Below are 23634 nucleotides of genomic sequence, written 5' to 3'. Positions count from 1 at the left end.
TTTAGTTTCAGATTAAAAGCATCCTGAAACTTGGCAATTGAAGACTGTAAGCCCATATTAAAATGTCTAACTCTGTATTTATTAGATTCCTCCATCAGAATAAAATAAACCTTCACATGACTTCCCACTTTCCACTTTCTGTCCTTTATTGTTTCCTTTCTATTCCTTCTCTTCAGTACTAGACTGAGTAGCATGGGACTAGATCAGTGTCCTGCAAACTTTTACGAGCCGGAGCACATTAAACCTAGTGTCCTTGGCTCGAGACACCCGGAAGTGTGTTGCCGTCGGCATGATGACGTCATGCGCATGCATGCCATCAGCACATGCGCAAAGGCCCTTCAAATGGGCCTTGCGCCGAGAGAAAAACCCGCGCTGGAGAGAAGAGCCGGCAGAGAGAAGATGTGCTGGCATCGCAAAGAGAGGCACATCCTGTAGAAAGTCATCCGGTGCCAGCACCTCTCTTCTTCCCCAGTGTACCGTGGCACACCAGAAATCTCAAGAGGCACACTGGTGTGCCGTGGCACACAGTTTGCAATACACTGGACTAGATGATAGCCTGAGGAGAGAGGGACAGATTCTTCAAACTTTCGAAAAATAAAAGAACAAGAGGGCACTCGGAAAAGTTGATAGGAGACAGATTCAAAACAAATACTAGGAAGTTCTTTTTTACCCAACGTGTGGTGGACACCTGGAATGCGCTTCCAGAGGACGTAATTGAGCAGAGTACAGTACTGGGGTTCAAGAAAGGATTAGACAAATTCCTACTGGAAAAGGGGATAGAGGGGTATAGATAGAAGATTACTGCACAGGTCCTGGATCTGTTGGGCCACTGCGTGAGTGGACTGCTGGGCACGATGGACCTCGGGTCTGACCCAGCAGAGGCATTTCTTATGTTCTTATGGTGTAGTGGCTAGAGCTACAGCCTCAGCACTCTGAGGTTGTGGGTTCAAACCCCACACTGCTTCTTGTGACCCTGGGCAAGTCACTTAATCCCCCCATTGCCCCAGATACATTAGATAGATTGTGAGCCCACAGGGACAGATAGGGAAAATGTTTGAAGTACCTGTATGTAAACTGATTTGAGTATGGTTGTATAAAGCTACAAAATTAGGCAGTATACAAGTCCCAATCTTTTTCCCACTTCTGGCCACTGATTTTTCAACATTTCATGTAGTTTCTTAAACAGTTTTATTATTAAATGGTTCCCTTTTTGACACCTAATAGTTAGATTCCCACTGTAGCTCTTTGAGACTCTGGGCAAGTCATAGTAACATAGTAAATGACGGCAGATAAAGACTCAAATGGTCCATCCAGGTACAAAATAAGTACCTGTCTAAAATATGTAAACCACTTTGATTGTAACCACACAGAAAAAGTGGTATATTAAGCCTCATCCCCTTTACTTTTTAATCATTACCTGCCTCAAATGTTAACTTTTGTCATTATGTATAGCAGGGGTGCCCAATAGGTCGATCACGATCGACCAGTAGATCGCCAAGGCAAAGTGAGTTGATCGCGGAGCCCATCCTTGTGTTGCCTTCACAATCTACCGGGCCGACCAACATTCCTCTCCCCGACGTCAATTCTGCCATCGGAGAGGAAGTTCCGGACCAACCAATCGCTGCCTGGCTGGCCCGGACGGCAGAATTCACGTCAAAGAGAGGAATGCTGGTCGGTTTGACACAGGGAAGCAGGGAGAGCTTGGAGTGGCGGTGGCTTTGGGGCCTGTTCTCCGATGGCAGTGGCGGCTTGAGGGCCTGTTACCCGATGGCGGCAGCAGTGGCTTGGGTGAGGGCAGAGAGAAAGAAAGAAAGGGGGCAGGCAGGGAGATAAAAAAGGAAAGAAGGGAAATGGAAAGAAAGAAAGGGGGCATGAAGAGAGAAAAAAAGAAAGGGAGGCAGGGAGAGAGGAAGGTACTGAAGGGGATAAACTTAGTAGATAAGGACAGGTTATTCACCCTCTCCAAGGTAGGGAGAACGAGAGGGAACTCTCTAAAGTTGAAAGGGAATAGATTCCGTACAAACGTAAGGAAGTTCTTCTTCACCCAGAGAGTGGTAGAAAGCTGGAACACTCTTCCGGAGGCTGTTATAAGGGCAAACACCCTCCAGGGATTCAAGACAAAGTTAGACAAGTTCCTGCTGAACAAGAACGGGTGCTGGTAGGGCTAGTCTCAGTTAGGGTGCTGGTCTTTGACCAGAGGGCCGCTGTGTGAGCAGACTGCAAGGTATGATGGATCACTGGTCTGACTCAGCAGCGGCAATTCTTATGTTCTTAAGAAAAAGTTGGGGGAGGGAATGAGGTCTGGAGGAGAGGAAACATACAGGCTGAACGAAGGGAAGAAAGATTGGATGCACAGTCAGAAGAAGAAAGTGCAACCAGAGACTCATGGTAGGAAAAATGATTTTATTTTCAATTTAGTGATCAAAATGTGTCCATTTTGAGAATTTATATCTGCTGTCTATATTTTGCACTATGGCCCCCTTTTTTTACTAAACCGCAATAGCGGTTTTTAGCGCAGGGAGCCTATGAGCTTCGAGAGCAGCGCTGGGCATTTTCTCTGCATTGTTCCTCAAAGCTTTTGCTTTAAATTATTTGTGATTCCATGGTGTTATTCCCATGAGTGGCCACTGATAGGCATTCTTCAGCTGCAGAGCTAGATTATCAGACTGCCTTCCCCTTTCCTGTCCAACACTGAATGTTTACAGCCAGACATGCTTCAGCAGTCAGGGAAACATTATCCACCGCCAAAGATAGCAACCTTTCAGTACAACACGTGTACAACAGATAATCATCTAGCCGGCTTCTGAAACATATTAATTGCATTGCTATAGAGCAATATAAGGTAAACCTCCCTAACTTAGACTGCTCCTGAATAGCGCAGACACATCGATGCAAGATGAGCAAAACACACTGAAAAATTTTCCACTGTTCCCACCATGGTCTTACTTTGTATGCAGAAACTGTCGATACTCTGTGCCCCATGTTTTTCATGAAATGTCAGTGTGAGACTTCAAAACAAGCAGGGAAAGCATGCAGGATATGGATCTTGGAATTAATTCCAATACTTCTTCGTGTGTGTGGGCATTTTTGAAAAAACGTCCAATTTAGAACATCCCAAATGAACATCCCTCTTCCATGTATTTTTGAACAGAATGTAGTTTGTTAAAAAAAATATATCCATTTTACAAACATGTCCAAATTTTGAATTGAAGAAAACGAGGGACATGGACATATGTATAGCAGCATTTTTAGAAAATGGTCACATGGACGTCCATGCAGAGCAGAGAGTCTAGAGCAGGGGTGTCCAACCTGCGGCCCGAGGACCGCATGCGGCCCTGTGAAGTATTTTGTGCGGCCCGGTCGAGGGTGATGCAGTGTTTTCCTCTGCTGTCCCCAGGTGCTTACCATCTTGCCGGTTCCCTCCTCTGTCTTGCTGCAGCATTTGTACGGCCTCAGGAACATTTTTTTTCGGCCAGTGCGGCCCAGGGAAGCCAAAAGGTTGGACACCCCTGGTCTAGAGGCTAGTGCAGTGGAACTGTAAACCAGGAGACCTAGGGCTCCTTTAACAAAGCCACGTTAGCAGTTTTAGCGCACGCAGCTTTTTAGCACGCACTAAACCCGCGCTACGTGGCTAGAACTAACATCAGCTCAATGCTGGCATTAGCGTCTAGCGCAGCTGGCAGTTTAGCGTGCACCATTACACGAGTTAAACCGCTAACGCGGCTTTGTAAAAGGAGCCCCTAGTTTCTTGTAATTGTGAGCTCTCCAGGAAAAGAAAAATACTACTGTACCTGAATTTACACCACTTAATAGTGTTCGGGCATGAAGTGTCATATATTTAGGTACAACGGGTATTTTTTTTTGTTTTCGGAGGACTCATGGTTGCAAAAAGGAAAAAAGAAAGTTGGATTTGAACCTGTCTCTTGGTTTACAATCCACTGTGCTAACCAGTAGGCTACTTTGTAGACCAGTGGTTTCAAACTCGTGGCCCTCAGTATGTTTATCATAATTGCAAAAGTAAAATAAAACAGTTTCTGGATCGTATGTCTCTTTAGCTATAAATTACAATATTATTATTAAGACTTACCCCCTCTTCTAATAAACTGCGCCAGCAGTTTCTAGCGCGGGGAGCCGCGCTGAATGGCCCGTGCTGCTCCCGACGTTCAAAGGCATTCAATGAACATCGGCAGCAGCACAGGCCATTCAGCGCCTGCTCTCTCTGCGCTAAAAAACGCTAGTGCGGTTTCGTAGAAGAGGCGGTTAGCCAAAAGGAAAGGTTTATAAACTATAAAGAGTTTTACCTCATGCAAAATTTTCATTTCTTTAATAAGCCATTAACTATTTTTTCTGAGGCCCTTCAAGTACCTAAAAATCCAAAATGTGGTCCTGCAAAAGGTTTGAGTTTGAGACCACTGCTTTAGACCTACTTCTTGCTCTGTTAAGAATGCATATAATATTTGAAGCTGTCTGGTTTCATTTTCAGGGGAGAGGGAGGAGGACAGCAACCACTGGGGGATTAAGGAGGTGTTGTGCCTTAATTCCTCCAGTGGAGAGCTTCTTAATTGGGGTACCTTTCTGTAACCTGCATGTTCCTGAAACAGGTCTAAATAAGGAAGCCCTCCTATTTTAGACATGGATGTTTCTTCTACTTCAGTAATTGCTGTTGGATGTTCAGATTTCAGGTCTTCCCTAATCCTGCCCAGAACAAGCCCCTTGCTGTTTGGAAGTACTGCAGTACTTGACATCCCTATTCTGTTGCAAACTTGGGTTTGGACATTTCAAGCACACGGACATTTATTTTGGTCTTTTGAGACATCCGTATGCTTTGAAAATGAGCGCCTAAATGTCACTGTGAACAGATGTCAAAGATGTTTGCCATTGTAAAATAGGAACAGTTATTGCTATGGCCTCTCCACTGCTAGGAGGCAGGACATGTAACAAACTACATACAATACTCCAGTCAATAGTTGTTACCTTTCTCAATGGTTGGTATGTGTAGTATAAAGATTGGGGAACTGCTCACAACAAAGAAAATGAAATACATAGTCCAAGGGGAGCACTTGGTGAGGTTGTGGCAGCACTTGGAGGTTGTGGTGTGGTAGAGAATGCATGGAATGCATGCCTAGTGGAATTATTTCTAATCTGTGTATGTGTGTCAGCGTTTGGGTGTGTAGTCTGTGACTCGACATGAGGAGAAGAGGGCATAGGCAGTTTAAAAGGAACAATTCCTTAACTGCTGTGTTTATCTAGCAAAAGTTCTTTGCTGTAGACTAAGGCTGGAATTATTTTTCAAACAGAAATGCACTGTTTTGTATGGTTGGGGGGGGGGTATTTTTTATTTTTATTTTTTGTAAGCTTTGGTTCCACCTAGTCCATTTTCAAACTCTTTGTCTTTTCACCAGTTTTGAACCCTCACCAAATTTAGGCTCATTTTGTTAAATTTTTGAGATCTATTTTGCCCCCAGGCAGATGTATTTGATCTTTTATGTCTAATTTCTCTTCAGCATCCATTGGATTGGAAAGAATAAAAGCAGCTTCCTCTTAATACTGGACAAAGAGGGTTTTAACTTTTCTAATAAATAAATGCAAAATAGATTGATCATTTCTTAGAAGAAGATTGATACTTAGACTAGTAGTCTTCTTTAATTTGAGCATTGCTAGTAATTCTTCCAGTCACTGCCACAGACCACAGGAAAAATTGTTGCTTTTTTTTTCTCTTTTCTGCAAAAGGAACTTGATCTTGTCCCTTTAGGTCCCCCAGACTGCCTTCCTCTTATTTCCTGTGTTAGTTGCATGCCAAGAATCCGTTGCTCGTTAGCATTAGCAGGGGGTCTTCCTGTGAAGTATTGAATATCCATTACTGGGCAGAAATCTAAGCAGTGTTTTGGTCCTATGCCATAAATTTGCATGCGACTTATTACTATTTATTTGTATTACTCTTTTATGCACTTATTTCCCTACCCTATATGTTTGCTGTCTGACTGAAGATTGCAGACACTGAAACCTTCGTTCCTTGTCATCAACAGCAGATGAATCCAGAGACTAATGGGATTACTATATCCATCATCCAGCAGGTGGAGATAGAGAGCACTTAATTATCCTTGGGTATATCTTGGATGCACAGCCTCCTGGCCAACCAGTATACTCTATCTCCAGCAGGCTGATGGATGGGCTTCTTACTGCTCCTGGATTCTGCAGTGGATTTCAGCCAGGCTTGGCTGCAGCTACCAGCACCAGTTTTCTGGATCTGAAAAATGGCTGCTATTGTTCTGGTTCCTGGTTTCGGCTTCTGAGGATGGAAGGCTATTTGCTGCTGTTGCTGCAGCTTCAGTAAAGCCTAGGGGTGTTGGCCTTACTGAGCCAACTTTAGGTGCAACACCTGAGCCCACCCAGGTCCCTTCACCCTCCCAGCCGGTGGAGAGAAGAAGCTGATGTGGTTGGAGGGTCTTTTCCCATAAGAAGAAAAGCCGGCACAGTTCCCTGTGCGCTGCAACACTAGCACTTCTCCCTTTGCCTTCTGGTAGTGCAGGAGCACGTGAATACTTGGCTTAGCCTCAGTAAAGAAAAATGTTCCTGGGGCTGTTGGCCTCTGTGGAGAAACGTTCCTGTGCAGGTTCCTGGGGCTTTTGGCCTCAGTTGAGAAATATTCCTATTCAGGTTCCTGGGGCTTTTGGCCTCGGTGGAGAAACGTTCCTGGGGCTGTTGGCCTTGGTAGAGAAACATTCCTGTGCAGGTTCCTGGGGCTGTTGGCCTCGGTGGAGAAACGTTCCTGTGCAGGTTCCTGGGGCTTTTGGCCTCAGTGGAGAAATATTCCTGTGCAGGTTCCTGGGCCTTTTGGCTTCGGTGGAGAAATGCTCCTGTGCAGGTTTCAGTAGTTTAGGCCGCAGTAGAGAAATGTTCCTGTGGCTCAGGCCTCGGTAGGGAAATGATCCTGGGCAGGTTTCAGTGGTTTAGGCCGCAATAGAGAAACGTTCCTTTGGTCCTGTGGCTTAGGCCTTGGTGGGGAAATGCTCCTGTGTAGGTTTCAGTGGTTTAGGCCGCAGTAGAGAAATGTTCCTTTAGCCCTGCAGCTCAGGCCTCGCTGGAGACATGTTCCTGCTGCTCAGGCTTCGCTGGAGATATGGGCCTGGGGCTGTACAGTACCATTTTGGAGGGAAACACCTGGGCTCCTAGGTCCATTCTCCCCCTCCCCCCTTGAAGAACCTGGATACATAGGTCCCATAAACTCACTTGTTCGGCGGGCATGGGGCTACAGAGGTCGCCATTCTCTTCGGAGAGGTACCGGTGGGAGGAGTTTGTTACTCCTTTGTCGTGAAGGGCAGCCGAGGTTGCTTCAGCCGTAGTCACGCGCAGCCACTGGCTTACAGCTAGGGCGGGCAGCAGCGGGCGGTAGGAGCCGCAGTCACGCGCCGTAGTCACGCAGCCGTAGTCACGCGCGGCCACTGGCTTGCAGCTAGGGCGGGCAGCAGCGGGCGGGCAGCCAAGGCCTTTCCCTCCCGCTTTAAAATGGGGGGGGGAATGTCGCTCCAGTTGCCGGCACCGCCGCTGTCAGTCTTTCTCCTCTCGGAGGAGGGACGCTGCCTCTGGCAGTGATGCCTTTGCCCTCACTATTTGGCAGGCCCCAGGAGGTTGGCCTTTGCCAGGGCGCCATTTCGCTTGCGGCCTAGTGTAACTTGTTTTATCCCAGCTGGCTGATAGTCAGCTGGGGCTAGGCTAGTTGCAGCTATTTCTCAATGGCTCAGAGATTTTCTTTCCACTCCTTCTGGGTCAATCATGTGGAGGAGTAGGCTAAAAGTTGGATTAGCTGTCTCAGTGTCTGAGGTTGTCGCTGTATCTCGGGGCTCTGGGAAAGGCACTTGTACAGCTGTTCGGAGCCCAGGTACAGCAGTTTACCTCCTGTGGGAGCCCTTAGGATTTGTGCTTCAGAGGGCTTCAGTTAGAGGAGGAGTCTCCCCTTGTCCCATTTCCAAGCTTGATGCCCTAGACTCTTGCAAGGAAAAGAAGGTCTGGTCTGTGGTGGTTCTCATGGGTTTTGTCATCAGCTAAGGACCATTGCCAGGCATGATGGTTCCATTCCACAGGAGGTTATTTGGGGCCTGGCAGTCATGATAGGAGGCTGCGTTCCACTGATTCTATTCTTGGAGGGATGATGTAGCTGTGGTTTCCGCAGCATGGTGCTCTCAGGTGAGGATGGCTCCTGCTCTCAGGTGAGGATGGCTCCTGCTCTCAGGTGAGGATGGCTCCTGCTCACATGTGCTAGGGAAGTTAGCTTCAGTAAGATCGTGGGTAACACATTCTCTGGAATGTAGTATCTCCTTGGACGCGTGCTGCAGGGCAGAATTTGGGGACAAGGGATTTCCCGTTCACTGGTTTATTTCCCTCCCTACGTTTGGACTGCTTTGGTACATCCCACTAGTCTGGATTTATCTGCTGTTGATGACAAGGAAGGTAAAATTATATTCTTACCTGATAATTTTCTTTCCTTTAGTCACAGCAGATGAATCCAGAGCTCCACCCTGTTGCGGGGTTTTGTTACTCTCAGGCACGGTTTCAGCATGCTTTCAGCTGAAATTGTATTCTCGAATTTGTAGCATCAATGGTGCGGGTAGCACGTGTGAGGGAATGAAGTTGCATATGTGTCTTTTGATTCATATGTCTCATTCCTTTTATATGCTTTACTTTGTGTTTTAATTCAACTGCTTTGAGAGGACCTAAACTGGTTGGCCAGGAGGCTGTGCATCCAAGATATATCCAAGGATAAATCAAATGTAATGTAATGTAATTTATTTCTTATATACCGCTACATCCGTTAGGTTCTAAGCGGTTTACAGAAAATATATATTAAGATTAGAAATAAGAAAGGTACTTGAAAAATTCCCTTACTGTCCCGAAGGCTCACAATCTAACTAAAGTACCTGGAGGGTAATAGAGAAGTGAAAAGTAGAGTTAGAGGAAAAATAAAAATAAAATAAACATTTTAACAAGACAGCATTGATCTAAATACTTTGGAAGGTAGAAGAGAGGAGAGAAAGGAATAGAAGCAGAAGGGGGAGCCGTTGAACAGTAGAATTCTGGAGAAATTTAAATGATAGAAATAGAACAAAACAAAGACAAAAGGCAAAACAATATATAAGATTAAAGATAAATCATATGCTGGAAAGAAAAATAAAATAAAACTTTGTCTTCAATCCACGGTTTCAGCGTCAGTGATGAAGTGGAGCAAGTAAGTTTAGGAGGAGCGATTGACGTTTCCAGAAAGGGCTTCTTCAGGGAAGAGACTTGGCAGACAGTCCCAGGATGCCTATGTCTCCTCCCCTGCGATGTTCTCCCATCCATGCATTCCCTCGCAGACACACTGCCCGTGCCCCAGCCGCTCCAAGGAGGCTGCCCCAGATGAGGCCCACGGTGAATGCAGGATTCTCTCCTCTGCGGGAAAGCCGCCCGGAGCCGACAGTCGATCTTCTTAGCGGATTGCATGGGGGGAAGAGTTCACACTCTTGGTAGGATCGGGTCTGTGTGCTCTCGGTGGTTGTGGCTGGTCTCGTTGCTGCTTAGGTGTAAAAGCAGTTGATCTCCACTGCTGCTGATATTTAAAAGCAGGCAGATTGATCTCTCCAATGGACTGCAGGGGGAGGAGTTCACACTCCTGGCAGGATCGGGTCTGTGGCAGTTGTTTTTCTACTGCTGCTGATATTTAAAGCAGGTAGATTGATCTCTTAAACAGGATATAGGGGGAGGAGCTCACATGCCTGGTTGGATCAGGGCAAGGGCTCCTATTATAGGCAGCTGGTCTTGCTGCTACTTAGGTGTTAAAGCAGTTGATCTTCCTAGCGGACTGCAGGAGGTGTGGAGCTCACACTCCTGTCATGATCTGGTCTATGGGCTCTGTATCTCCACCTGCTGGTTGATGGATGTAATTCCACTAATCTCTTGTATTGAAATTATGTATGGTTAACCTGTAACCCGTTATGAGCTCGCATGTCACTAAAATTGTAAGTAGTATACAGTTGTATTACCACTAACTGTCCTAAAACTGTCTTCACTATGTCTAGAAACTTGATAAATTGCTTCAGATTTCAAGACCCTTCTTCTCCATCCCTTAGGAATTTGGCACCATTGGTTAAGAACTTCTGCACTAGAGGGGCAGGCGAAAACTGCCAGATACATAGCTAACCAGATTGAATAATTGTCTATTTTTATCATTTATTTGTAAAAGGTATAGACCACTTAAAGCAGTTTACACAAAAACATACATAATATTAAAACAAACAATATAACTCAACTAAGCAACAACATGAAATCTCAGTACAGTAACATAAGAACATAAGCAATGCCTCCGCTGGGTCAGACCTGAGGTCCATCGAGCCCAGCAGTCCGCTTGCGTGGCGGCCCAACAGGTCCAGGACCTGTGCAGTAACCTCTATCTATACCCCTCTATCCCCTTTTCCAGCAGGAATTTGTCCAATCCTTTCTTAAACCCCAGTACCGTACTCTGCCCTATAACGTCCTCTGGAAGTGCATTCCAGGTGTCCACCACACGTTGTGTAAAGAAGAACTTCCTAGCATTTGTTTTGAATCTGTCCCCTTTCAACTTTTCCGAATGCCCTCTTGTTTTTTTATTTTCTGAAAGTTTGAAGAATCTGTCCCTCTCTACTCTCTCTATTCCCTTCATGATCTTGTAAGTCTCTATCATATCCCCTCTAAGTCTTCTCTTCTCCAGGGAAAAGAGTCCCAGTTTCTCCAATCTCTCAGCGTATGAAAGGCTTTCCATCCCCTTAATCAGTCGTGTCGCTCTCCTCTGAACTCTCTCGAGTAACGCCATATCCTTCTTAAGGTACGGTGACCAATACTGGATGCAGTACTCAAGATGCGGACGCACCATCGCCCGGTACAGCGGCAGGATAACTTCTTTCGTTCTGGTTGTAATACCCTTCTCGATTATACCTAGCATTCTATTCGCTCTCTTAGTGGCCGCTGCACACTGTGCCGTCGGCTTCATTGTCATGTCCACCATTACCCCCAAGCCCCTTTCCTGGGTACTCTCTAAACTAAACTAAACTAAGCCTTAGGTTTATATACCGCATCTTCTCCACTGAAGTGGAGCTCGACACGGTTTACAGAGTTTAAAAAATATGGGAAGAGAGAAGAGAAAGAGTTTACAAAGCATAAAAAGAGGGGATGTAATCAGGAGAAGAGATTATTATATGCTAGAGAAAAGCCAGGTTTTCAGTTGTTTTCGGAATACTCTCATTCAATAACATCCCTCCCATCGTATAATTGTACCTCGGGTTTCTGCTTCCCACATGCAATACTTTACACTTCTCAACATTGAACTTCATCCTGCCATCTCTCTGCCCATTCCCCTAGTTTGTCCAAGTCCCTTTGCAATTCTTCGCAGTCCTCCTTTGTCCGAGCTCCACTAAATAGTTTGGTGTCGTCCGCAAATTTTATTATCTCACACTTCGTCCCTGTTTCTAGATCATTTATGAATATGTTAAAAAGCAGCGGCCCGAGCACCGAGCCCTGCGGAACACCACTCGTGACCTTTCTCCAGTCTGAGTAGTGGTCCTTCACCCCTACCCTCTGTTTCCTACCCTCTCATAAACTCAATAATGTCAGGTTTGAATCCCCCCCCCAAGTTCTCCCATTCTTAACAATTTTTATGGACTCTTTGTTACAAAGTTGCCTTATCGATGATAATGTCTGTTATCTGTGTAAATGTGTGTTTTTATGTATTACTTGCTTTCTGTCTTGCAACGTGATTATTTGGGTGAGGGAAGGTTAAATTCCTTAAATTCAGGTAGAAATTTAATTACAGTTCAGATTAACCAAATCTAAGTACAGTTTCTATAGAATTGTTTTGTGTTTTTATTTTCTCAAGAAACAATCTGCAAGCAATAGGCTGCACTTAGATGTGTACGAAGGCAGCATATTGTCTTGGTTTTCACCTGGTACTGGAGCTTGAGGTGATATTGGTCTTATCACAAAGCCAAAATATCCCATTTTAGAAAGAAAACCTTGATTGATTTAAAAAAAAAAAAAAAAACCAATTGGGATGAGAGAACCCACAAGATTACATGATCTGCCCCCCCCCCACCACCCCATGACAGGGATCTGTTTGAGTCCAGTTATCTTTTCCTTCCATTGTCTGTATGTTTTTATTAGCAAGTATTCCTGGTGCTAATCTTACCACAAACAGTCCTTTACTACTTCCCTTATGTTTCTGAGCTACTGCTTAAAGAATAGTCTCCATTACATGGCTATACTGTAGAATCCCAAGTGTTCGAGTCCTTTTCTCTTCTCCAAAGCCCCCACCTCTGCCCCAGCGTTAGTCTGGGTTATACACAGTTTAGGTAAATGAGGTGGAAAGAGATGATAGATGAGCAGAGAGTTGCCTGAGCTGGGGACAGAACAGGTGCTTTTTTATTTGTGGCTGTTTTTAGGTTGTGCTGTATTCAGATAGATAAATTTATATCTGAGTTTATTTTTCTGTTTTAGACCACCTTGGCTCATATCATAGCTAAAAATAGCAAGAAGAACGGCACCAGATTTGTGACCCTGTCAGCAACGAATGCAACCACGAATGATGTCAGGGAAGTGATAAAGCAGGCTCAGAATGAACTGCGACTCTTCAAGAGGAAAACCATCCTCTTTGTTGATGAGATTCATCGTTTCAACAAATTGCAACAGGTACTAGCTAGCTTAGCCACAGAAAGAACCAAGCTATCCGTTCAATATGACAAGCTTAAAGTATATAGCAACCAACTGCCTGCTAAGCAGTCATTTTCTCAACAATATTGCAGACCCATGTGTGCATTTTTAAAATGTATTTATATTTTTATTTCTTATATGCTGCTTATATCCTAAGCATTGACATTTGTATATTTATCAAAATTCTTGCGTCTTATAATGTTCCTCAGTGAGGATGTGCCTAGAATGTGGGTTTGGATCCCCCTTTCTCACTGATTCTGTCAGATTTTGCGTAGTTCCTTTTATTTTCCTGTGTTTCAAGTGTAAACATTTGTGAATCCATAATAGTAATGAGGTTTTATCTTGTTTTACCTTTCACAAGGATCTAGGTTCTAAGAAGGCAATTCTGTAACCTAGGCACTAACATTTATTCATGTGTTGCGCGTGCAAATGTTAAGTGTGTTAGTATATATGTGTTCACTTAAGCAGGATGTTGGGATATAGGAGTGAAAGCACTATTCTACAAATATACACTAATACACAAAGGCATAATATGGTCGGGAGATAGGCAGTACTCCTACGTAAGTGCATAATTTACAGAACACTAACTTACACATGTACTTGTCGCACTTAAGTCCTCTCACTGATGCCAACTCTCTGGCTAGTGTAAATGTTCCCACCTATGCTGCATGTTAATACCTGGCTCTGCGGCTATTCTATAAAGTCAAGTCTATACCTAGCCAGCCCTCCAATTTTAGGGGTACCCAGAGGTGAACATGGCTCAACATATTCCTCCCTCTCCCCCATCCACACTAAACACACCTTGCTAGCAGAAATACCGAAGCTGCGCCACCCAGTTTCCAAGCCACTCCCCTCCTCTTCACGCTGCTTCTTTAATACAGAAGGTAGTGGCATGCCTCCAGCCACCACTGGGACTTCTTGTGAATGCTCTGCACAAGGAGTCCCTTTGACTTCTGCATTAAAAAGCGTGCCCATTCAAAGTTGTTTCATGATGGGTCGTTTGGAAACTGCACAGTGTGAGAAATGTCACATAGGTCATAATAATTTCTTCCATGCAGTGTGTGTGTGTTGGGGGGGAGGGGGATATTCTGATTGGGAAATTTTGGGTGCAGGTGGCAAACTTCTTAACTACTCTGCTTTATCAGCCTTTGTGAGTGCAGCCTCAGCTATTTTTCTTGGATAGGGTGCATTTTTTTTTTTTTTACACATCTTAGTAGTGACAAGAAATTATTTATCCATAAGTTCTCTTAGTGGGCCGCTGATGCAACATGAAGGAGGTAACTGGGATCCCCTGCTGACCCAGAAGGCTTCCCTCTGATGTCAGCTCTGACATCGTAGGGAAGCCTTCTGGGTTGGCTTCGGCAGAGGGGAACGGGCAGAAAGGAGAGCATGGGATCCCCAGCAACTTCTGCTCTCGGTGAAACTTTGGCCCCGTGTCCTCCTCAATTATTTTTCAATCCTTAAGGCCCCCTTCAAGAGTTTGCTAATTACATTTAACAATCATGATCACCCCCAATACTTTCTCAATAAAAGCATTTCTTGCAAATTTATAGAGGACATCATACTTTTAAGTATTAAACTTTGCTTCATGTATACATACATAATGAGGGCTATTTTCAATTCTTTAAGGTACTATTTAAAAATTGATTACCTCTCTTATGGGTAAAAAAGTATGCACTGACTGGTTCTTTGAGTTAGCATGACAATTGGGAACCATTATTTCGCTTTACTGCAGCTATTTTTTAACTGCCACCCTAGACAACTGCCTAGTCTGCTTGATGGTTGAGCCAGTCCTCTGTCTAAGACAGGGGTACTCAACCCAGTCCTCGGGAGTCACCTGGCCAGTACAGTTTTCAGGATACGCAAAATGAATATACAGGAGCAAGATTTGCATACATTCCAATAGAGACAGTGCATGCAGACTTCTCATGCAAGCCCATTGTAGATATCTTAAAAACTTGACTGGAAAAATATACTTCTCCCTCCGTATTTGCAGGTTCAGCGCATGCGACTTCAGTTTTTACCTCACCCCCCAATAAAAATGATCTCATCCTAGAGTGCCGAGAAAAAGGTTGATGCTTTTTTTTTTTCAGTGCTTTTTTCAACGTGGTTAGTCAAAGGCAGAGAAAAAATTTCAACACTTTAGCATGGTCTAACCACAATACTGCGAATATGATTGAAAAAAATTATTTGCATTATTTTGGTATTCGCGGGTTAGCTTTGCCCCTAACCCCCGCGAATATGGAGGAAGAACTATACTTAGCACCTAAACCCCATCAGCGTGTTGACACAACTGCGAACCTTCAAAAGTGCAAGTGAAAACCTCAGGCTTGTGTACTCACATGGGATAGCTCACAGTTTCTTCTGCTTTCCTCCCATGCTCAGGATACTTTCCTTCCGCACGTAGAATGTGGCACTGTGACGCTGATTGGGGCAACAACAGAAAATCCTTCGTTTGAAATCAACTCTGCCCTTCTAAGCCGATGTCGTGTGATTGTGCTGGAGAAGCTCTCTGTCGAGGCGATGGAAAGTATTTTGATGCGAGCTATCAAGTCCCTGGGAATAAGAGTGCTTAAGCAAGATGCACACTCAGACTCTGAGGATGGCAGCAGCGGTGGCGGCAGCCGCTCTGAGTAAGTAATAGACAGCAGCTTGTCACCTTGGGGAACACAGAAGATCTAGTGGCAGGTTGCCAGAGGAAAAGGAAGGGGGAAGAGAATTGGGTAAGGATATGAATGGCAAAGAAAAGCAATGAAAGCAGGAATCTGGTGGTGATAAAAAAGCGAGCATTTCAGTATCGCACCATATCTCAAAAATAATCCTTACGTATGATTATATGCTTGTTCCTGCAGCTCTGACTGGAGAGAATAACATACAGGGTGGCTGAAGAGGGGATCTGTTTTCAGGAGCACAGTCTTTGTCATAGCTTGGAATGATAACTTTTATCTCAGTGGTTGGGTGGGGAGGAGACAGGGAGGAAAGGCAAGTAGCTGTGTTTGGTTGCTGTATATACACTTCCCCCTCCCTGTGGCATGCATGTTCCAGCTGTCCTGGCCAGAGACATATTAACCCTTTCTGAACACTATTATCATCAGTAGGACAAAAGAAAATAAAGCTACACCCTTGCCAGCTATTGTGATTTTATTTACTTGGAGATTATGGAAATTGAAGCTGAATGAAATTCCTTTTGTAGAAGTCACTGAGATTCTGAGTTTACCATTTGCTGCAGTCTGTACAGTATAATCAGAAAGAGTACCAGAGGCACCTCTGCGTGCTCAAATTAACAAGGAGAACTATCAAGGTTAGAAAAACCCAAATTTTCTGGAACATCTACTTAAACTAAAACAAAAAAGTTCCAATAGTGTCACTGTTGTGCTGGCTGTGGGGCGCAGCAAAAAGGAAGCTAATAGATAAATAATATTTAATGTGTGAGAAGACCTCAGTGTGAATTAAGAAGTCAGATGAGCGAATTAACGTTCAATACTAGAATCCGTGTGTAGGCACCAGCCCAACACACCACACCATCATCGAGTCTTCATGTGTGTAAGGTGAAACAGTGAAAATATAGTGTAATCACACTTAATAATTAACAAAAAAATATAAATATATGTGCTTGCCAAAGCTGCGCCAACACAATCGGCAGAACAGAAAACTGCACAAACATAAAAAGAAAAAAAATCAATCGCTTATCTCAATAGGAGCTCCGTGCACATTGGGGCTCCCAGAGACACTGGAGGGTGAAAAAGCCCGGATAAGGCTGCGAGTGAGGCAAAGAGCGCTCAAAGGTAGATGGTTCAACTGAGCTTCAGTTTATCCTTCTTCAGGAATCTCTTAAATTTTGAGAGCTCAAAACGCAAGCAGCAGAGAACACGCTGATAATACAGCGTGCTAGAGGCAGCCGGCACAACAGTGACACTATTGGAACTTTTTTTTGTTATAGTAGAACTTAACAAGGAAGCACAGCTGGCTTTTTATGTGTGTGTGAGGGGAGGAGGGACTACCCTTTTGAGCAGGATTAGAGAACAAGGCCTAACTGAGCTGTACTTGCTGAGGGTTTGAATTTCAAGAGGCCTTTATCATGCCATCTGTGACCTTGCACTTGCTGTGCACATTCAGTATGGTACTCTGTGAAAGATGATTAGGAAAGCATGAGAATGGAGCAGTGGTTTTGTTTAATTTTTATCATCTTATCAATTTGACCATTTTAGGTTGCAGCGAATATACCTCTGGGAAGTCAGATTTCAAGACTCTCTTAGGCTAGTCAATCAGTGGTATAATGAGGGAGGTTGGCACCTGGGGCAGGGGTGCCTGGCATAGCCACTCACTCTGCCACTTGAGTGCCCCCTCCCCGCCCTACCTCTTTCAATGTTTACTGGCGCAAGTAGCATCTTCCACTTGCTGCTTGCACTGTCCTTGGCTCCCTTATGACATTATGTCCTGGTCCCACAAGAGGAGGAGACCATTTAGAAACTAAAGGCCCTAATTCTATAAAAGGCACCTACTGATAGGCAGCTAGATCAGGGTGTCTACTGATGTAGGCGCTTAACTTTAATATATATATATATATATATATATATTTTTTTTTTTTTTTTTTTTTTTTTTAATCGGCTTAATTGACACTGATAATTCAAAGCGCCATAAAAACATTAAAAAAAAACAATTTAAAAATAATTAGCTAGTAGTCATCTAACTTGGTAGGCGTCTACACTGAGGTGCCTACATGGAAAGTACATGTGATTAGGGGGCGGAGTTTGGGCATGGAATGAGTTAGGTGCTGGTAGGCCTCTACATTAGACCAGGAAAACACTGGTTTAATATAAAAAGCACCTAACATTGACACCTACCAGTGTTTAAGTGTAAGTTGATTTAGGTATTGCTAGGTGCCTACTGAGTTTAGGTGCCATTTATAGACTCTGGCCCTAATTGTCTGTTCATGAGCTCAGCTGTTCAGGGCGGGGAACCTTTTTTTTTTTTTCTTTTTTTTAATGGCACAGATGCTGTGCATGTTAACACACACACATGATATCTGCCCCATTTAAAAAAAAGGAATCCCCCCGATGACAGCCCTCCCCGCTGACTCCTGATGAATGCACCACCGGGAATCCTCTCCCTCCACACCCTAGCAAAAATCGGCAGGAGGATACCTATTACCTCCTGTCATGCAGCCCCCCTGCGTGAGAAAAATATGGCAGGAGAGATGCCCATTCCCTCATATCATGCTGACCAACCCTTCCCTGTGGCATGTAATGCACGGGGAAGGGCTTTAAGATTCTGAGCCAATCAGGGCCTTATCCTCCTCCTTCTGTATCACAGGACATAAGGGGGAGGAGTCTTAAGGCCCTGTTTGGCTTGACTGAGCCAATCGTGGCCTTAGCCTCCTCCCTCTGTTTCCCTGTTCTGAGTTTTGAAGAAATCTCTTTGTGATTGCTTTGTGGGAGTCAATCAAGGAGAAAAGGCAAGGAAAACTTACAGCAGGCATTTTGCTTCTTCACAATAATGCGCCAGTGCACATGTCACGACAATCACAGGCTACCATCTGAGAATGTGGGTTTCAGCAGCTGAACCATCCACCCTGCAGTCTTGACCTGTCTCCCTCAGATTATTTCCTGTTCTGAGTTTTGAAGAAATCTCTTCGTGGACAGTGGTTTTCAAGAGATGAAGATGTCAATTGGAATTTCCGCATTAGGTGTTTACATAGGTTTTAACATGTTTAAACTGTTGTTGAGTGTTAAAATCCATGTTAAGTATCTTTCATAGCTCAGTAAAGGGGCCCCATTAAGGGCTCCTTTTACTAAGATGCACTAGCGTTTTTAGCGCGAGCAAACCCCGAGCTAAACGAAGAATACTAATGCAAGCTCTATGGAGGCATTAGCATCTAGCGTGCGGGGCATTGTAGCGCGCAGTAAACGCGCACTAAAACCGCTAGCACACCTTAGTAAAAGGAGCCCTATATGTAAAATGGAAAACTAAATACACCAGTTCCCACGATCCAAAGTCATTTCTCTAGGGAACTAGATATGGGCTAAAACTGATTATATTTAACTGTGGCATTGGTTGCAGAGGTCACTGTCCTCCACTGACATTATTCCCTGAGTTCCAGGGTATGTTTATTTTTTAATACTCTTTTATGTAGTTGGAAATTTCCATACTCATTTTTTTTTTTTTTTTTTTAGTCAACGTTTATTTATTGAATATTTGCAAAATTACAGAGTATGGAATAAAACAATCCATAGTAGTAGAAAACAAAAGATATGCCAATGAATGGAATCAATAAAGACAAATAATGTAATGCGAAACATGAACATGGATTCATACATTAATCAAGAAATTTCCTCCATAGCATATCTAATACAACAAACAGTATGCTAACTTAAACAAGCATGTTCCAGGTATAGAGAAGGGAGAGAGAGAGATAAGTGTGAAAAAGAAAGAGATAAAGAAAATAAACAGAAAATAAATAAATAAATAAACAAATAAATGAGTAAGAAGATGAGTAAAAGAAACAGGGGAAGGGAGGAGAGAGACTAGAGAAGGATCCACTCAAGGGAGAGAAGAGTGCAGGTAGAGTTTCAATAGATTCCATCTGAGCTGGAATTGAGGAAACTTATTGGAGGACTTGGCCAAATAAGCTTCAGTTCTGTACGTGAGACAAACGAGGTTCCACCATTGTGAGTGTGTAGCTTTGGATAAATCCTTCCAATATGTGAGAATAGTCTTTAAGGCCAAGGAGAGCAAAATATCAAAGAGAAAATGATCTGAGTCTAAGAGTTTATCAGGCATTGCGGAAGATTTTAGTAAGAGCATTTGGTAAGTCAATGGAATATTGATCTGAAAGACTGTGCAAACTGTAGCCCAAACTGAGGACCAGAAGGAGCTGATTGCTGGGCAAGAGAAAAGAAGGTGCTTCAGGGTACCAACCTCAGTTTGGCATGTCCAACATTTGTTGGAGTAAGTGGGGTTGATTTTATGAGATTTGACTGGGGTCCACGGGGCCCTGTGAAGCAAGAAAAACATATGTTGAAGGATTGATGCAGAGCGGGACGTTTGAAAAGTGGATTTATAGACCATGTTCCAGACTTCATCGGATATTTGAATCCCCAAGTCCAATTCCCATGAGGAGTGTAATGGAGTTAACGAGGAGGGAAGAAGGGATTTGAGGAGTTTATAAAAGTGTGATGCTGTATGACCCAGCGCTAAGAATTGATGAGAAAGGGAATATAAAGAGGGAGTAGAGTTAACTGGAATAGGTAGGAGGCCTGATTTATTGAGGGAAGATTTCAGTTGTAACCATTTATAAAAATGTGATTCTTTGAGTGAGAAAGAGTCCATGACCTCATGAAAAGTAAGGTAAGACCCATCTGGTCGGCATAAGGACCCGAGGTCCCAAATTTGTTGTTGAAACCAGGAAGGCCAGCAGATGGGTTTTTTATCTATTAGAAGACATTTGTTATACCATAAGGGACAGAAGGAAGATTCGTTCCAAGGAATGTCCAAGTGGGCATCAAGATCCATGAGGGTTTTGTGAGTGGTCGCAATGATGGGATTTCTGGAAAGGTTTGGGATGTTCTTAGTGCCCAGAAGTCTGATCAGCGGAAAGGGAGACATCAAAGACATTTCTAGGCGCAGCCAATTGGGGTGGTCATTGGGGGAGGGAGATACAAACCATTCAGCCCCCTGTCTAAGGACAAAGGCTTTATGATAACTAAGGAGATCTGGAAAGTTAACTCCACCTTGTAAAGTAGGGGTTTTCAACTTTTTAAGACAGATTCTATGGGGTTTATCATTCCATAGAAAACTTAGCATTCTAGCTTCCAATTTTTTGTATACAATAGGGGGAAGCAATAGAGGAAACATATTGAAGATATATGTTAATTTCGGAACCACAACCATTTTTAAAGAATCGAGACGGCCCCACCAAGAGAGGTGTAAGGGAGACCAAGATGACAGGGTGGTAGAAATCTGGCTTAGAAGAGTGGAGCAGATTGCTTGGATAGTGGAAGAGAGATCCCTATCGAAAGTGATTCCAAGATATTTGATTCCCTTAGAGACCCACGTGAAAGGTTGAGAGGAGAAAACAAAGGGGAGGCAAGAATCATTGAGGGGCATGAGTTCTGTTTTGTCCCAGTTGATTTTGTAACCTGAGAGCGAGGAAAAGGAAGAAATCAATTGCATTAGGGAGGTCAGTGAAGGTTCCGGGTCAGACAAGTACAGGAGGACATCATCTGCATAAGCCGAGATTTTGAATTCAATATTGGCGATGGTTATGCCTTTGATGTCTGTGGACTGTCTGATGGCTGTGAGGAGAGGTTCAAGGGCTAAATTAAACAAAAGAGGAGACATTGGACAACCTTGACGGGGGCCTCTATGAAGTGGAAACAGCGAAGAGGCTTCATCATTGACTATTAATTTAGCAGTGAGAGACTGGTAGAGCAGTGATATTAAATGAATGAAGGATGGAGGGAAACCATATTGAGCTAGGACAGCGAAAAGGTACTTCCACTCTACCCTGTCGAACGCTTTCTCAGCATCTAGCGAAGCAAGAACAGCTGGAGTAGTGCTCGATCGGGCATAGTGTAGTACGTAGTGCATAGGAGTCTAGTGTTATCAGCTCCATAGAGACCCTTCATAAATCCAACTTGGTCTCTGTGGATTAAAGAAGACATAACTTTTTCTATGCGAAACACAAGGATTTTAGCAAATATTTTATAATCTAGATTTAACAAAGATATAGGGCGATAATTCTTTACTAACTGAGGGTCCCTGTTCGGTTTTGGGAGAATGATGATATTGGCTTCTAGGAAGCGATTGAGTCCATGCGGAGTTGATTGTAGATCTTGAAAGTAGGAAAGTAAGTGAGGCGTCAGGAGGGTAGAAAATGATTTGAAAAATTCCGATGAGAGGCCATCAGGACCAGGTGCTTTAGCTGAAGGTAGGGAGGTTATGGCCTGAATAATTTCATCCGAAGATATTGGCTGTTGAAGGGATTGTTGCTGTATTTCTGTTAGTGCAGGCAGGTTCAGGGGACGAAGAAAATCAATGATGGAACAATCAGATGAAAGATTGTCAGACGAGTAGAGCTCTTCATAAAAAGAGCGGAAATCATTAAGCATATCTTTGGTGGAAGTGTGAATACTACCATCAGAGGACTTGATGTGGGTGATCTGGTTTTTTGAGCGTTTGCCTTTTAGGTAAGTAGCCAGGAGGTGACCAGTCTTGTTGGATGATGAGTAATACGTGGCAGATCGACGAAAGATGGAAGCTGATGCAAGGGAACTAAAGATTTCGTTATATTGAAATTTTAATTGTTGAAGTTTCTTATATAGGAGAGGGTCGTGTCGATTGTACAATTGGGATTCACTAGCGTGAATATCAGTTTCAAGTTGGTGCAAAGTAGATTTACGTTTTTTGAGTTGGAAAGCTGAAAAGCTGATTACTTCACCTCTAAGCCAGGCTTTATAGGATTCTCAAATGGTTGAAAAATGCGATACTGAGTTGAGGTTATTGGCGAAGAAAGTTTGAGATTCTGATTTGATGTGAGAGAGGAAGGACTCGTCGTGTAGAAGAAAGTTGTTTAGTCGCCATTGTCGAAATGAAGGATTGGTGGACCAGTTGAGGGTGCAAGATACAGCAGCATGATCGGAAATTGTGATATCATGAATTTGTGATGAGGTGACAAGGTTCACAATGTCTTTGGAGCCCAAAATATAGTCAATTCTTGAGTGGGATTGGTGGGGAGCAGAGTAGAAGGTGTAATCTCTAGTGGTGGGATGGAGGATTCTCCAAATGTCCGACCATCCATGGAGGTCCATGAGCTTGGTGAGTGCCGCTCAAACCCTCAGTTTGGCAGGACGGCAAGTAGAGGAGCGGTCGATGAAGGGATCTATCGGAAAGTTGAGGTCTCCTGCAAAGATGGTGTTGGAGGTCAAAGAAGAGGTATTGAGTGATTGAAAAGCTTGGAAGAAGGAAGGGTCATCCGCATTGGGGGCGTAGACATTGAAGAGGTTCAAGGATTTGCCTAAAATGGATCCCGTGATTATAGACCATCTTCCATTAGGGTCGAAGCTGTGTGAGGATAGCTGGAAATTTAGATTTTTCTTTATCAAGGTGATAACTCCATTCTTTTTGTTCTGAGCTGGAGCGGCAAGGCAATGCTCTACCCAACCCCCAGGTAGTTTCTGTGCTTCATCCAGAGTAAGGTGGGATTCTTGTATTAAGCAGATGTCCGCAGCAAGGTGCTTGAAGTAGTGTAGAATCTTCTTTCTTTTGATTGGATGGTTGATTTCTTTGACATTGAGAGAGACAATATGAAGTTTAGTCATCAAGGCGGCTTTGCAGCGGTGTAATCCAGATGATATTGGAGATAGGAGAGTGGAGCATGGGTAGAAACAATGGTGGGTATCTCATCCACAAGGGAGGAAGCGAAGAAGGAAAAAACTAAAACAACATAGGAAACATGCTTGTAGTCACTGAGAAGAATAAAACAAATGAAGATCCAAGAATGGGATCTCATGCTGGCAAGAAAGGCTCAGCAATCTCTCCGCAATCAGCCCCATTGTCAGAATAAATGCTGGGTGCGGCCCCACAAAATGGAAAGTGGGATAAGCAATCAAGTATAGGAGATCAGGTCATGACTCCTATGGATTCATCCAGATATTTTTGAAGATCCACTAGACTATCAAAATTCTTGGTCTGGTTATGGTATGTCACTCTCATGCGGGCCGGGTAGAATAATCCGTACTGCGCACCTATGGACATAAGTTGAGGTCGCATGGAAAGAAAAGCTTTTCTTTTCTGAGCAGTTACTTTTGAGACATCAGGAACAAACAAAATACGTTTGCCATCTGCCATTAAATTTGAAGCAGACCTTGCAGTTTGAAGAATTTGGATGGCTTGAGGGTAGCGTAGTAATTTTAAAACTGCCGG

The 23634-nt window shown here is 43.8% G+C and overlaps 2 protein-coding genes across 3 annotated transcripts in view; one reads left to right on the top strand and one right to left on the bottom strand.

Annotated features, from left to right (window-relative positions):
• Window positions 1-15171, bottom strand: part of MYLK4 (myosin light chain kinase family member 4) — a 175864-nt gene extending 160693 nt beyond the window's left edge. For both annotated transcript variants that reach the window (XM_033934850.1, XM_033934852.1), the window contains exon 1: window positions 15054-15171. The gene's annotated coding sequence lies outside the window, so the exon portion shown is untranslated. The remainder of the gene's footprint in view (window positions 1-15053) is intronic.
• WRNIP1 (WRN helicase interacting protein 1) overlaps window positions 1-23634 on the top strand; it is a 98082-nt gene that overhangs the window by 8503 nt on the left and 65945 nt on the right. The window contains exons 2-3 of the mRNA XM_033934854.1: window positions 12499-12690; window positions 15097-15344. Of these exons, the coding sequence (XP_033790745.1) occupies window positions 12499-12690; window positions 15097-15344 (440 nt within the window). The remainder of the gene's footprint in view (window positions 1-12498; window positions 12691-15096; window positions 15345-23634) is intronic.

Source organism: Geotrypetes seraphini, chromosome 2 (assembly GCF_902459505.1).
Source record: "Geotrypetes seraphini chromosome 2, aGeoSer1.1, whole genome shotgun sequence".
Taxonomy (NCBI): Eukaryota; Metazoa; Chordata; class Amphibia; order Gymnophiona; family Dermophiidae; genus Geotrypetes; species Geotrypetes seraphini.
This window is presented reverse-complemented; position numbering and strand designations above follow the sequence as displayed.